The sequence below is a fragment of the Symphalangus syndactylus genome, chromosome 9 (assembly GCF_028878055.3).
Source record: "Symphalangus syndactylus isolate Jambi chromosome 9, NHGRI_mSymSyn1-v2.1_pri, whole genome shotgun sequence".
NCBI lineage: Eukaryota > Metazoa > Chordata > Mammalia > Primates > Hylobatidae > Symphalangus > Symphalangus syndactylus.
This window is the reverse complement of record NC_072431.2, coordinates 101,398,359-101,415,197: the sequence shown is the minus strand read 5'-3', so window position 1 is coordinate 101,415,197 and position 16,839 is coordinate 101,398,359. Positions and strand designations below refer to the sequence as shown.

The 16,839-nt window shown below is 42.4% G+C and overlaps 1 protein-coding gene across 12 annotated transcripts in view; it reads right to left on the bottom strand.

The window, feature by feature from the left end:
* The window catches only part of CPVL (carboxypeptidase vitellogenic like), a 273,532-nt gene that overhangs the window by 75,950 nt on the left and 180,743 nt on the right, over positions 1-16,839 (bottom strand). Inside the window, exon 15 of one of the 12 annotated variants that reach the window (XM_055293554.2) lies at positions 15,677-16,044. The exons of the other annotated variants lie outside the window; for them this stretch is intronic. Within the exon in view, the coding sequence (XP_055149529.1) occupies positions 15,970-16,044 (75 nt within the window). The 3' untranslated portion in view covers positions 15,677-15,969. Of the gene's footprint in view, positions 1-15,676; positions 16,045-16,839 lie in introns of those variants that run through there. 12 annotated transcript variants of the gene reach the window in all.

Sequence of the window (16,839 nt, the reverse complement as noted above, 5' to 3'; positions counted from 1 at the left end):
ATTTACTTGCTGCTTCTTACCGAGCCACTGTTGGCAGAGTTGAATTGGAAAGGTTCTAAGGGAATACCTTTGATTTTTTTTTGAGCTGGATACTTTGCTAGCCAACCTCAGCACAGGACGCCCAGAAGAAAAATGAACCTACATAACCACCCGGACTTGGATGTGAAATGTCCACTCTGCCTTCACTGTGTGTGTGTATGCCAGAGTCCTTTAATTTGATGGCATTCAAAAAAAAAACAAACAAACAAAAAAAAAAACAAAAAAAGACAGGAGACAGCTATGGAAAGAGAATACAAACCATGACTTTTAGACATGAGAAAGGACAGTAAGCCTTCCTTTAATTTAACAAGCTCAGGTGAAAGAACTAGAGGCAAGTCCAAGTGTTTGCTGAGATCATGGAATAATCAGAACTCATACTTTACTGGCAAGAATAATCAATTTGGAAAACAGGTTGACATTATCTAGTGAGGTTGACACAGACACAAGAAGAAATGTGCAAAAACGTCCATAGCAGCACTATCTGTAGAAGCAAAATACTGAAAACAACCCAAATGTCCATTGGCAGTGGAATGGGTGAATAATACTTCTATGATGGAATACTATGCAGCAATGAAAAAGAATAAGACACAATTGAGCATATCAACATGGGTGAATCTCACATACAGCGTTGAATAGCAAAAGTATGTTTTTGCAAAATACATACAGAATAATTCCTTTTCTATAAAATTAAACATGAAAAGTAAAATATTATATATGGATATGTATGTCTGCAGTAAAACTATTAACAAAGAAAAAAAGAAAGGGGATGGTAAAAGCAAAATTCAGGACAGTAGTCTACCTCCAGGGGTAATTAGGAAGGGCAATGTTGTATTTTTTAAACCGGCTGGTGAGTACAAAAGTGTTCACTTATCACTGTTTTATCTTAGACAGCATTGTAAATATTCTTTGGTATGTATTCAATTTTAAATTTAAAAGAAGAAAAGAAAAACCACCTGCTGATGCTGCCATCCTTGCAAAAATGAATCTTTAGGAAATTTAACATGTTTGCTGTGCTTTTTTCTTCTCCCCTACACAGAGATGATGAGATTGGCCCCATGTCTGAAAAACAGTATGTGGGGAAGGCATGGAGAAGCAATTGAACTGAAACAAAGTCAAAAGTGGGAAGTCCCCCTCTGGCAAGCAGCTCTAAGATGACAAAGCCGGTGCCAGAATCTAAACCTTGGGACTCTGGTTGCTGTATAAAAAATAAATATTAGGAACAAAAATAAATACCCACATCTCCATGCTGGACAGCAGAAGAGCAATAAGTTGCCAAATGTTTTTTGTTTTGTTTTGTTTTGATAGTTTTTGACTCTCTAAATGTAAGCTCCTATATTTCCTGTCTTCCGTATGTTAGAAGCTCAGTACAAACAGGAGAAAAAGAAAAAAAAAAGGCTGGATGTGCCTCATTTGTTGTCAACAGGGATGTTTCAAATTATTGTTAAACTAGAAGGGACTCAATGCTTTAGAAACCACTCATTACTCAATTCAGCCACTTTTATTTCCTATTAGGCTGTCATATAGCAAAATGTCCAACACTGCCCATCCCTCTCTGCTACTACTACCTTTTGACAAGAAAGTCTCTTTGTTACAGTCAAATTAAAACTGGATACAACTGTGGTAGTTTCAGGCCTATCTGATAGACAATATTGAACTCACTTCATCATCTGAAACTTTAATACAAAATGTCTCTTAAGGACTCTATGAATAGAGCGAGAGCTTCTTGCCCTGTGAAAATAGATTAATGCTAAGAGAGCTCCCTAATGGCAATAGAAACCAACATTTATTTTATGCTTATTAGGTGCCAGGTAGAGAGAGAGTCAAGTAATTTATAAGCATTATCTCAATTCATCCTAATAATGAACCCTCCTGTGAGAGTGGTGGGTGATAATATTATCCCGATTTCACAAGTGAGGGGGTTCTTGGAGAGGTTAAGTAGCTTGCCCAAGATCATACAGCTGGTACATGGTACAGCAGGGATCTATTCCAAGTCTAACACAGTATCCATTCTCTTAATCCCTATACTATAATGTCACTTGAATATGGTAACAGAAGTAGTTAGAATTGCCAGTGTAATCAACTAGAAACAAAATTCAAGCCTACTTGATAGTTTAGCTCATAAAGTCTGTCTGGTATCACCAAAGGTGATAAGTGATTTGGGCTGGGGAGAATCTATAAATTATTTCAACAATTCAAATAGTCTAATGCATGGGTTCTTAATCTGTTTTTGTGCTGCAGTCTCCTATGACTGTCTGGTGCAGCCTATGGACTACCTTCTCACAATAATATTTCTAAATGCATGCTGGCTGGGCATGGCGGCTCATGCCTATAATCCTGGCACTTTGGGAGGCCAAGGCAGGAGGATCACTTGAGCTCAGGAGTTTGAAACCAGGCTGAACAGCATGGCAAGACCCCATCTCTACAAGAAAATACAAAAATTAGTCAGGTGTGGTATCATGTGCCTATGGTCCCAGATACCTGGGATACTGAGGTGGGAGGATTTGTCGAGCCTGGGAGTTCAAGGCTAAAGTGAGCCATGATGGTGCCACAGCACTTCAGCCTGGGTGACAGGGCAAGACCCTGCCTTAAAATAAATACATACATAAATAATACACTTAATAAATACACATAAATAATACACTTTCTTTTTTTTTTTTTTTTTTTGAGACGGAGTCTTTCTCTGTCCCCCAGGCTGGAGTGCAGTGGCACGATCTCGGCTCACTGCAAGCTCCGCCTCCCGGGTTCATGCCATTCTCCTGCCGCAGCCTCCCGAGTAGCTGGGATTACAGGTGCCCGCCACCACGCCCGGCTATTTTTTTTTTTGTATTTTTAGTAGAGACAGGGTTTCACCGTGTTAGCCAGGATGGTCTCGATCTCCTGACCTCGTGATCCGCCCGCCTCGGCCTCCCAAAGTGCTGGGATTACAGGCTTGAGCCACCGCGTCTGCCCAATTAATATACTTAATAAATACACATAAATAAATGCACTTCAGAGTGCATTTGCATCCACATGTATACATATATAATATACAGTGAATTAAAATCAAATCCTAGGCTTTGCTAGGATTGCAAATAAAACATTCCATTGAAATCATCAAAACAGTAAAAAAAAAAATTGTGAGATAGCACATATATACTTGTATATTAGCACATCCAGTAGGAGAAACCAGACGGTCTGAAAACTACTATAATTTTAATTTTAGTGATAAGGATAAAAGGTTTTCAAGGTATCTATAACAGTGTATGTGGTATTTGGTAGGAGAATGTCTCTGCTTTCTATTGGTGACAAAAGTCAAAGGTACTGCTGTGCCACTGTGATTTGTTGCCTACATTTATAATGGAAGGAAATGTGAAATTTCACAATTCATAATGAAAGGAAATGCTATTTCAGTTAGAGGTTAGTGAAAATAAAGATGCAATTTTTTCCCTTCCAAGTTCACTGACAACTCCTTGAATCCTAACCACAGACCCTTACTCCAGGTTAAGAATCCTTATTAAATAACCTGATGACTAACTAATGGAAATACTGAGCTTACTTATAGTAAGACTTCACAGTCTAAAATGTTGCACTATTTTTTTTTTTGCTTTGACATGGAATTGTATGAATCTATTATCCAGAAAAAAAATTCACTGTGGCTAGTGGACATCTTTGCTGCAAACCATCACTCTGGATGATGTTTAAAGCAGACACTGCTTGATAGTTTTTTCTTTGTTGAAAGGCAACACAGACACACTACTATCTAAGAGCACTGCACACCAGGACCACATAGTTTCAGTACAGCACAAAACTGCTGGGAAAAGGAAACTAATGCTTTTAAACAAATTATAGAGTTTTCTTACAAGTCTAAATTGCCAGTGATCTATCAATAATTTAAGAGAACAAAGACCACTTGTAAACCTACAGTGCATGGCAGGGATTGAAGTCTACAATTTAGATTAAGGTTTTGGCTAATGATTTCAGAGAACCAGTGCCATACCAGTTGATACTACTGACTGGAAGACAGACACAATGCTTCAGGTCAATGGCTGATTTGTAAAGAGTAAAACTATGTTCTCAAATTTCTGGTTAGCTTGTAAGTAAAAATGGATTTAGAATATACTTCAGGAATCAGAATGAAAGTTTCTCCAAACATATGCCACATGGGCGTTCCTGCAAGATGGAAGCCATGTCATTATCAATAGAGGGACAAAAGACATCATAGTTTAGGGTTCCCAAACTGGCTACATATTAGAAACCTCTTTGAAGCTTCAATACCAATGCCCAGGTTCTACCCCAGACCAATAAAATCAGGATATCTGGAGAGCAGGTGTGGAAATCTATATCTGCAAAGGTTGAAACACATTGGTTTAGGGCAAAGGAGTAGATTAAAAATGGCTCCAAATTCTTTGTCATTCTTCCCACCGAAAGGAATCTGCTTTGCTCTGTGTTTTGCATTGACCAAGAGAAAATAAAATGGAAATAATATTCTGGGACTTTTGAGTACAGGCCTTAAAAGGACTGGCATCTTTTGCTTTTCCATCTGGAAGACCAGCCTGCTGTATTATGGAAAAGTCCAGGCCAGGACACTACATGATTAGAGGCCGTATGGAGAGAGCACTGGAGGAGAGGAGATCATCTTGGATGTCCCAGCTTTAGCCAAACTCCCAGCTGAATGCAGCTGCACATGTGACCTCAGCCTACCCCATCTGAATCAGACCCACCCAGCTGAGCCCACTCAATCCACATATTTGTGAGGAATAATAAATTGTTTTAAGCCACTAAGTTTTGGAGTGATTTATTATTCCACGATAAATAACTGAAAAAGGGAAATATTTTCTGATGATTCTTTAATTCTTTTCCTGAAAGATCCATCTTGCCTATCTTGGAATCTTGATATGAGTTAAAAACCAAGGCCCGATCCATCTTTCTGAGGCAGATATAAGACATAATTACACTGAGAGCTTAGTCAAAATTTTATGTCATGCAAACAAAGACCAAGTTCCCATATTAGGCAAACCACCAGCTCCTGCTGCTCCCAACTCCCTGCCCCCAAATCCATGAGAGCTAGCAAGTAAATTATCTGGATGGCCTTTGTGGTAGACATAGAGATGCACCCCACTGGACCTCTCTTCAAGGATGTACTTGCTGCTCGGCTGCAGGGAGTGCATTCAGCAGACAGCCCCCAGCTGTCAGCTCCTTCAGGGTCTGCCTCAGCTGCAAAGAGCTGCCTTTCCCAAGATGATGACCTTCCTGGGGCAGCCCAAATTTGGTGAGTGAATGAGCTGGGCATAAAAGGCCTCGCTATTTTGGCCCAGTGTGGGACACTCTGATAGAAAATATGCTCCCAAGAGTTCCTTGCCTGGTTTGTCTGGCCTGTATCACAGTTTTATTTCTCCCTTGGTCCAGTCTTGCTCCTATACCCTTCCTTCCACAGGTGTTGGTCTCTAACAAACTATTTGCACCCCAAACTTTGCCTCAGTGCCTGCTTTTGGAGGACCTAATCTGTGACTTTCAGAGAAGCTCTCTGGCTGGGAGGTGGGGTGTGGTTTGATTACTGTGTTCTGGTTTTCTGCCCACAGTCAGATTACCATAAATGGACAGAGGAACTTTGCCCCTGTCTGGAAGACAGAGACAAAGAACCCATGAAAGAGGACATCCATCATTGTAGAAGGAGACTGCTGGTGGGGGAGATGAAGATTCTGTTTGCCGATTTCCTTAACAAAGCCAAAACTTTTTGCTTTGTTTTGTTTTGTTTGAGACAGGGTCTTACTCTGACGCCCAGGATGGGGTGCAGTGGCGTGAACATGGCTCACTGCAGCCTCGACCTCCTGGGCTCCAGTGATCCTCCCATCTCAGCTTCCCAAGTAGCTGGGACTACAGGCATGCACCACCACACCTGGTTAATTCCCTTAATGTTTTTTTTTGTAGGGACAGAGTCTCACTATATTGCCCACCCAGGCTGGTCTTGAACTCCTGGGCTCAAGCGATCCTCCCACCTCAACCTCCCGAAGTGTTGAGATTACAGTTGTGAGCCACCATGCCCAGCCAAAGCTAAAACATTTTTCCAGGGAATTAACTATATTTGATTATCATTGCCTTAAGCCTATTTAACAGTTATTTTCCTCCATTCAATATGTTTTTGAAAACTTCTCATTCCCTCTCATCTAGTCAAATGCAAAAGTGACATTTTTTTGCTTGTTGCTTCCTCTGACCATGTCAATGTTATCAAGGACCTGCTGAAGACCTTTCTGGAACTGTTCCTTCAGAAACAATTCATAATGCTTCCTAAGCTGTTTAAAATTCTTAATAAAACACACAAAAAATGAATTGTCAGCAGTAATTCCAAGAAAGGCAGGTGGCTAGCTGTCTGTCATTCCTTTTGTGGACTATCCGTGAAAATGTTCAAATCCTAGCCTGACCGTCCACTCGAAGGACTATAGTCATTCTTTCCTCCATATTCTAGTTGTGCGTAGTCAAGAAACAAACAAAAGTTAATGTGAGTTTTAGAAAAGCACAATTAGGAAGCTGTGGTTGTTACTGCTTTCTGCAGACGAACCATGCCTCCTCCATCCTCCTCCTCTTAAGAACTCCTCTTTCCTTTAGGGAACAAAGTATTCTATGGTGGTTAGGATGTGCTGCCAAATATTCTGTCCACCACCACCACACCACCCCCTTGCCACCACCACCACATACCCCAAGGGCAGTAGTATGGTTTGGATCTGTGTCCCCACCCAAATTGCTTGTCTAATGGTAATCCCCAATGTTGGAGGTGGGGCCTGGTGGGAGGTGATTGGATCATGGGGCAGATTTCTCATGAATGGTACTGTCCCCACCACGTCTCCCTTGGTGCTGTCCTGGCAATAGTGAATTCTCAAGAGATCTTGTCGTCTAAAGGTTTAAAGGTGTGTGGCATCTCCCCCGCTCGCTCTTGTCTGCTCCAGCTTTGCCCTCTGCCATAAGTAAAACTCCCTGAGGCCTCTTCAGAAGGAGATGCTGTCATGCTTCCTGTACAGCCTGCAGAACCGTGAGCCAATTAAACCTCTTGTCTTAGAAATTACCCTGTCTCAGGTATTTCCTTATAGCAGTACAAGAACAGACTAATACAGCGGGGCATGTAGCCTAGATCTGGCTACAGTTCATCCCTCCCCACTGCACTCCCCTCACAGGTACTTAAAGACACTGTGGGGTGGTGGAAAGGTTGAAATTTGGATTTTCAAATCTCAGATACTATTACTATTCAAAGCCTTAAGCAAGTTTTTCAGGTGAAGCTTCTGTTTCCTCAGTTATGAGTTAGTAAATACCATGACATAGTTTATAGGATAGCTACTCTGATTCCACAAAATTATGGATTAAAAAAGTGTGTGGTAGACTGTGGCCTGAGAGCTCACAGATGCTGAATCATCGGTCGCCATCCTTATCATCCCTTTTGACCTTCCCATCACCCCTATGAAGTAACTGTTCTCACTCAAGAGTTTCCAGCGTGGTGGCTCATGCCTGTAATTCCAGAACTTTGGGAGGCCAAGGCGAGTGGATCAACTGAGGTCAGGAGTTCGAGACCAGCTTGGCCAATATGGTGAAACGCTGTCTCTACTAAAAACACAAAAATCAGCCAGATGTGGTGGTGGGCACCTGTAATCCCAGCTACTTGGGAGGCTGAGGCAGGAGAATCGCTTGAACCCAGGAGGTGGAGGTTACAATGAGCCAAGATCATGCCACTGCACTCCAGCCTGGATGACAGAGTGAGACTCCATATCAAAAAAAAAAAAAGTTTCCAGGACCAGTAACCAGCCCACAGCTAGCAAGTGGCAAAATGAAAGTTTAAACCAGGTTTGTCTAATTCCATCTTCTTCTCATGTCATAGACCCCCCTCCAATTGGTGAGGGCTTTCCAGAACAGTCAAGCTTCGGGGTGGCGTGCTCCTTCCCTTTGGTTTCCCTAGATGTAATCTCTAGCTGAAGTTCTGATTCCTGTTGGAAACCAGGACATTTTGGGAGAAGCCCCTGAGCACAGTGTGGCAGACCATGGGCCTGAGGGCTCTATAAACTAAACCCAGGTCAAGGTCAAGGTGCAAGTCTTGGTGCAGGGCTTGTGCTTTAGGGGGCTGAGGATGCTTACTAGGGCCATTGAGGAAGTGCCAGGGACACCAGCATGCGGTGATCTCCCTATGGATACTTAGCCTTTAAGTTGGTGTGGACACACAGTAAACACCATCTCTCAAACAGGGAATCAGTCCTCACAGCTTGGGCATTCCAAACTTTATTCCCTACGACCTCTATTTCAGGACTTCCAAACCAATATCAACAAGGTGGACGTATGAAATAGATGGAGAATCTTCTTCCAATAAAGCTCCTTATATGACTTCCTATTTCTAGAGTTTCCTCACCCTGAATTCATCCTAAAGTTACCATTATAAACTTCCCAAAGAACAGCTTTTAGAATGTGCTTTCAAACCTCTGATGGCTCCCCACTGCTTAAACAATGGAACACACACTCCTTGCCTACTATCCAGGCCCGATGTTCCCATTCTGGTTTCTCTCCCACCTCTCACTCTCCAAGCTGCAGGCTATGAGCCAGACTATGCACTCTGCCCTGTGCCCTGCCCTGTATTCTCTTATCCATGACACTGCCCACCATATTCTCTCTGCTCATTTTGGCCAATTTCAGCATGCATTCTTTTATTAATATCACAAGTTCCCCGATAAAGCCATAACTTTTCTTAACATTATATGAACCTGGCCTCACCACCAAATCTTAGTGCCTTTGTAAAAAACCCAATCGGCTGGGCATGGTGGCTCACGCCTGTAATCCCAGCACTTTGGGAGGCCAAGGAGGGCAGATCACCTGAGGTCAGGAGTTTGAGACCAGCCTGGCCAACACGGTGAAACTCCATCTCCACTAAAAATACAAAATTAGCTGGGCATGATGGCATGTGTCTGTAATCCCAGCTACTTGGGAGGCTGAGACAGGAAAATCGCTTGCACCTGGGAGGTGCAGGTTGCAGTGAGCCAAGATCATGCCACTGCATTCCAGCCTGGGCAACACAAAAACAAAACAAAACGAAACAAAAAACCCCAATCTTCTCTCTGTCTATAGGAGGTGGTCACCTTGGGTGTGGATTCAGAGCTAACACTAGATGTGAAATACATTATTTCTCGGCCCTGCTTTAATTATGGTAGGCATGCATATAGGCTCCAATTTTAACTGTACGAGCACACTGCTGTGATTCCATTATTCCAGTAGTGGATATGCTTGTGAAGTAGAGAAACTCTGGGCTGTAAGCCAAGACTCTAACCTCAGCTCAGACATGAAATGGGTAGGATACTTTAGGGAAGTCACTTAACCTCTGGGTTTCAGTTTCCCTTCCCTGGAAAATGAGACCTAAAATTCATTCCAGCCATTAAATACAACCTAGCTGACATAATCCATCTTGTAGTTTTGGAAGAAAATGGAATTGATATTGACAGTGAAAACATAAAATAAAAATAGTAAGGGCTCAAACTGCAATCAGGAAAATCAGCCTGTTGGAGATCATGCAAAACTCATGATTATAGAAGCTACACCCAGTAAGATTCGGTAAAAATGAAAACTGCTCAATGACTCAACATTTTTTCAATGTTTATATGAAAAATAATTTGTGTCAATAAAGATATTTTCAATAAAATAACGATGGAAAAAACAGAAGTGTTTTCTGTCTCCAGGACATTCAGCTTAATGACATTTATTCTAAAAAAAAAAATCTTAAAGCAATTTGTCAGTATGGCTATTATTCTGATTAAAATTTTTAATCTTTTTTTTTTTTTTTTTTTTGAGACAGGGTCTCACTCTGTTGCCCAATCTGGAGTGCAGTGGTGCAATCTCAGCTCACTACAACCTCTACCTCCCAAGTTCAAGCGATTCTCATGCCTCTGACTCCTGAGTAGCTGGGATTACAGGCGTGTGCCACCATGCCTAGCTAATTTTTGTATTTTTAGTAGAGATGAGATTTCACCATGTTGGCCAGGCTGGTCTCGAACTCCTGGCCTCAAGTGATCCACCCGCCTCAGCCTCCCAAAGTGCTCGGATTACAGGCATGAGCAACCGTGCCCAGCCAAAGTTTTAAATTTCTAAATGCGGAGTCAAAACTTCCCTAGGGCTGGCATGTTAAGAATAAAATGTCCTACATTTCAAATGCAGTGACAATATCAACTCAGATAATGAACAGCAACTTTGATATTTGGAGAAAGGCACAGAAAGATCCCAAAAGGGTGGCCTTGAGAGCGATGGCCATGGGTTGTCAACAGACAAGGAGAAAGAGGACTCAACTTCTGGGACCCAGAGATAACACTAGTTAGGGTTTATGGTCAATGCCAGTGCAGAGGCTACCCATGACTTTGGTTATCATGTAGCCTGAGATTTACATTTTGTGTATATTTCTCTCTATCTCAGTGGCTAGAGATAGGTATATGGATATTATATATATATATATATATTTTTTTTTACATATATATATTTACATATATATTTACATATATATATATATTTACATATCTATGTAAGCATAGAGAGCATTATGACATTTGCTGAAAGTCACTACACTATTCCACATTGCATTGCTGGCTAACTGAGCCCCTCTGGGCATTAATGAAATACAGATATTTCAGATTTTTGTTAGGTGATATCTTAGAAATAAGTTAGTCCAGACCTTGCATTTTACAGACAACTTCTAAATTTGACAGAAGCTCAGAAAGTCTGCTGCTCGGATTATATAACAGGGCAGTGTCCAATCCTTAAAACGGCACCAGTACCAAAGACTTGTTACCTTCTAGGTCAGAGCCAACAAGGAGCAACAAGAAGCACTCGCTCTTCATTGGATCTCTGAAGGCTGGTGGAAGCTGTGTTTGATTTCTCTGGGGCATGGCTTGATGTGAATACACAGGGAAAATTGCTCCCTCTCTCGGTACCGTACTGCTCCCCTAGGAGAGCTGTCATTTCTTTAAGTGGACATTTTAGGTAGCCATCCAGAGACAAGTCTACTTTGGTTTCAGTTTTTTAAATTAAGAGCTGTGGTGTTTGGCAGAGAATGAGGTTGCTTTTTTGGCAGACACATACTCGTGCTTCTGTTTTGTGTGTCTGATGCTGAAAAGCAAGTCCATGGCTAAGGTCCGTTTTCTTCATTATCAGACGCTTGACATTTGGACAGTATTCTTAGATCCAAGCTTCACAGAGAATGCCTTTGTTCACACGGGAGTGCTTTCCCTCCTCATAACCCTCATCTCCACAAACCACCCCAAACCAACACTGAGGCACTAAGGGGGAGGGATCTTTGCCAACATTTTAAAATCACCTACACAAAATGGAGATCTCTTGCTGCGTGGTATAACACTCACTATCACAAACATATGTGGGCCTTGCTTCTTTTGTTACTTGTTTTTTTGGCAGCCAGAGGAGTACCATTTCATCTCTAAATGTGTTTTGCATTCACAAGAAGAGTCAGCAGGTTGAGTGTGATATTTGCCACCAGTTTCTGACTGGCAGCCAATTCCTTTTCCCACCTCTGTGGGACATGCTGCCCTGAAGCAGCAATCTGGCCTCCCAAGCTGGACGTTTTATGCAAAGAGCCAAGCAGGACACATGTGGGATGCCAGGCCTGGGAGCATTTCACAAGGCTGGTCCAGGGGATATAAAATAACAGGTGGTGGAGGCAGCCATCAAATAATCTTGAGGAGATCCCGTGCGTGCCTGGTGAGATGTTCATCAGAAAGTAGTGTGGCAGATGGGGGGAGGTAACATGTCCACCACTCCCTGGCAGCTCAACATTCAAATATGCCCTTAATGGCCTGAATATTAATATTCCAACTTTCCCTTATATGTTGATTTTCAATAAACATATTTTCCTGAATCTTGACTATTACTATTTATAATTTTCTTTGTTATATGTACTCTTGTAAGCAATCCAGGGTAATAATAATAAAAATAAAAATGGCAAAATTTACTATGAGCCAGGAATTGCTCTAAGCTTATTAACTTATCCAAACTCTCTCAATAGTCCTATAAGGATACCATACTGGATGGCTTAAACAACAGGAATTTATTTCTCCCATTGGATGCATATTTTAGAAATAAATAAAGGCTAAAAATTCATGTTGTTTTAAAAAAAGAATAGTAAGTCACACACAATGAAAAGAATAGCAGGAAGATAATAAGGATAAAGCACAAATTAATAAAATAGCAAGCAAAAATATAATCAAGAAAAATAACATAAAAATTGGTTCTTTGAAAAGAATAAAATTGTTAAACCTCAGGCAAGAGAGGTGCTAATTAAACACCAGAGATCTTAAGAAACATTAAATCATATTAAGATGATGTTACAGGCCGAGCGTGGTGGCTCATACCTGTAATCCCAGCACTTTGGGAGGCCAAGGTGGGTGGATCACTTGAGGTCAGGAGTTCGAGAACAGCCTGGCCAACAAGGTGAAACCCTGTCTCTACTAAAAATACAAATAAATTAGCCAGGTGTGGTGGTACATGCCTGTAGTCCCAGCTACTTGGGAGGCTGAGACATGACCTCATGTCCTAGAAGGCGGAGGTTGTAGTGAGCCAAGATCATGCCACTGCACTCTAGCCTGGGCAGACAGAGTGGGATTCTGTCTCAAGAAAAAAAAGAGATGATGTTATAAAGCAACTTTATGTCAATGAATCTGAAATTTTGGATGAAATAGACAAATCCCTGAAAAAAAATTACAGCCTATGAAAACTGACACATAAAGAAACAGAAAAGGTAAGTAATCCCATATCTACTTTAGAAATTGAATCTGCAATTGAAAACCCTCCATTGGCGGGGCTTCAAGATGGCTGCCTGAGGCACCTGGCTGTCACCTCCTTCACAAAGAAGGACCAGAATGGCAAATAGATCATTAGATGTCAAACAGAACATCTAAAGAAAACAATGGAATTTAGCAGGAAAGTGACTGAGAACTTCTGAGGCATAGAAGGAAAGGGAAGTGAAGCAGCTGACCCAGCCAAGATCAACTCAGAGCCAGGGGAAACTCCCACTGTGGGTAAAAGGTAAGTGAGAGATTCCCAGCAGTCAGCAGTCCCTATTCCCACCACAGATTCCTACAATTTTAGCCACAGGAGAGCCCCTCAGCCCTCACAAGCCCTGAGACTAGTATAAAGAGATGCCTGGAGTCCATGTAATGACACTGTTCTACAGAAGATGTTCACACTGGGTCCCACACATCCCTTGAGATTCAAGCAGCTATGGCATGGTGCCATTTTGAGAGCCCGGCCCGCACCAGACTACATCACACCTTGGGGCTCAATACCCCCTACATATCTACATCCCTAAACCCCTGCAGACACCCCCCTACATCTACCCAAAGGTTTACAGCATCATGATACTGGCTGGAGTCAGCAGTGCAGATGCGTCCCCAAAACTTTAGCTCATGCAATGTCTTACACCCCAAGGAATGGGTAGTGAAACACACTGGGGAGGCTGCCCTAGGGACAAAGGGAGCCAAAGCATGTACTCTCCAGAGCCTGAGAGCTGCCTGGCTGGGGCCGTTGCCACCGACAGCAAATCCTTACCCCCCAGCAGCAGGGTTGCTGCACACCTGCACATATCTTAAGGGGGCCTGGGAACTGGCTCACCCAGGCACAGTCCAAGGACCTGAGGACAGGCCCATCTAGCCTGCCTCTTGGCCCGAGGGCACCATCCAAGGTCCTGGAGATCAACCTGGTCTGCTTGCCACCAGGAGACCTAAAAACAGGTCTGTCTGTCTGCCACCACCACCAGTGCCCACACGCATCATCTGGGAACCAGGAGGTCGACCTACCACCCCCACTGCCACTGGTGCCCACATACATCATCAAAGTGCCTAAAGATACCCATTGCTACTACAACTGGCATCCTGGTGTGCCATTCGAGGTCCTGGGGATTGATCAACCCCACACACTGCCACAGGCATCACCCACATATGCCATCTAGAGGCCTAAGCATAGGCCTGCCTCTGCACTGCCTTCACCTGTGCCCATGAACATTATCCAGGAGTCTGGGGATTGACCTATCCCACCCACTGCCACTGGCATGCATACATGCCTTCCATGGAGCTGAAAATGGGCCCACACAGGTTGCCAGTGCCTGTGCATGTTGTCTGGGGGCCTGGGAATTGATCAGCCCTGCCTGCCACAGCCTTTGTATGCACACACCATTGCGGGGCCTGAGGACAGCTCTAGCTCACCTGGCCCCACCCTCACCAGTGCGTGTGGGCATTGCCCAGAGGCCTGGGAATAGGCCTGCCCTGCACATCCACACCTGGGGGTGCTAAGGACAGGCCTCCCCAGCCCGCCAGTGCATATGTGCATTATCCAGAGGCCTAGAGATCAATACACCTTTCCCGCCAATGCTGGAGCCAATGCATTCCTTCCAGGGACCTGAGGATGTCCACTCTCAGCCTGTTGCCATCACCTCCACCAGCACTCACCTGCATATGTACCACCTTGGGGCTGGGGGACTGGCCCACCAAGTTTGCTGCCATCAGTGCTAGTGCCCACTGCTGCTATTGCCATTGCTGATGCCATGCACACTGCTCAGGAGTTCAGTGATCCACTTGCCAGCCTGGCCTACTGCTGCCACTGCCAGCACTTTAGCAAGTCACCTGGAAGCCTGTATTAGTCTGTTCTCATACTGCTAATAAAGACATACCTGAGACTGGGTAATTTATAAGGGAAAGAGGTTTAATGGGCTCACAGTTCCACATGGCTGTGGGGGGGGAGGGGGCACTCACAAACATGATGGAAGGCAAAGGAGAAGCAAAGGCCCATCTTATAGGGCAGCAGGCAAGAGAGCTTGTGTGGAGGAACTCCCTTTTATAAAACCATCAGATCTCACGAGACTTATTCACCATCACGAGAACAGCACAGGAAAGACTGCTCCCATGATTCAATTACCTCCCACCGGGTCCCTTCCATGACATGTGGGGATTATGGGAGCTACAACTCAGGATGAGATTTGGGTAGGGACTCAGCCAAATAATATGAAGGCCCAAGGATCAGCCCACTCAGACCTGCTTCTACCAGTTTCCATGTATGCCACCTGGGAACCCAAGAAACAGCATACTGGTGCCAAAGAACTGGCCCACCTGGTGTCCCAATCCATAGCAAAACCTCACTACAGCATCTACTAAAAACCACAGCCTAACCCACTGAGGAACTCAAAGATACCACAGATACTGATTATAGCTGAAGAAGTCATCTGAAGACTACATTACTGTGCCCACTCAAAATCAAAACCAAAGTGCCCTACACAACCAACCCTATAGACACATCTATTGGAAAACATCTTTCCTACAAAAGTCAATTAAAAAAATCAGAAGAAGGGACTGTTACACCAGATTCACAGGTATCAATGTAAAAACAAACAAACATGAAAAAGCAAGGAAATGTGATATGTGTAAAAAAACAATAATTCCCTAGCAACAGATTTCAATGAAAAATAAATCTATGAAATATCTGGGAAAGATTTCATAATACTGTTATTAAAGAAGCTTAGCGAGATACAAGATAACACAGATAAATAATAGAAGGAAATCAAAAACAGTTCATAATCAGAATAAGAAATTCATCAAAGAGATTGATACATAAAAAAGAACCAATCAGAAATTCTGTAACTGAAGAATTCAATGAACGAAACAAAAAAATATAATCAAGAGCTTCAATAATAGAGATCAAGCAGAATACTTTTTGAACGAGAAGAAATGTCTTTTGAAATAACTCAGACAAAAAAGTACATATATATAAAGTTTAATAAAGAACAAAGAAAGCCTACATGACATATGGAACACCATAAAGCAGGCAAACAAATATTCACATTTTGGGTGTTCCAGAAGAAGGAGAGGTAAGCAAAGGCATAGAAAGCTTACTTAATGACATTATAGCCCAAAACTTCCGAAGTCTTGCAAGAGATATAGGCATCTAGAACAGGAAGCTCAAAAATCTCCAAATGGATTCAATCCAAAAATGTCTTCTCCAGGGCATATTACAGTTATACTGTCAAAAGTCAAAGACAAAGAAAGAATTCTAAAATTAGCAAGAGAAAATTGTCAAGGCACATATAAGGGAATCCCTATCAGACTAACAGTTTTCTCAGCAGAAACTTATAAGCCACGAGAAAATGAGATGATATATTCAAAGTGCTGAAAGAACAAAACTGACAACCAAGATTACTGTACCCACAAAGCCATCCTTCAAAAAAGAAGGAAAAAGAAAGTCTTTCCCAGACAAGCAAAAACTGAGGACATTCATTACCATTGGACTGGCCCTACAAGAAATGCTTAAGGCAGTCCTATATCTGGAAGTGAAAGGACAATACCTACCATCAAGAAAACATGCAATTATAAACTCACTGGCTTCTCATAAATGAGAAAGAGAAAAGACTCAAATGTTACTACTACAGAAAACCATCAAACCAAAATGATAAGCAATAAGAGAGGAAGAAAGGAACAAAGGATATATAAAACAACCAGAAAACAATTAACAAAATGGCAGAAATAAGTTCTCACCTATCAATAATAACTTTGAATGTAAATGGATTAAATTTCCCACATAAAAGACATAAACCGGCTGAATGGATAAAAATAAAATATGATCTAACTATAAGCTACTGTGTTAGGCCATTCTGCATCATAATAAAAACATACCTGAGGCTGGGTAATTTATAAAGGAAAGAGGTTTAATTGGCTTACAATTCTGTAGGCTATACAAGCATGGCACCAACATTTGCTCAGCTTCTGATGAGGGCTTCAGGAAGCTTACAATTATGGCAGAAGGCAAAGTGGGTGCATG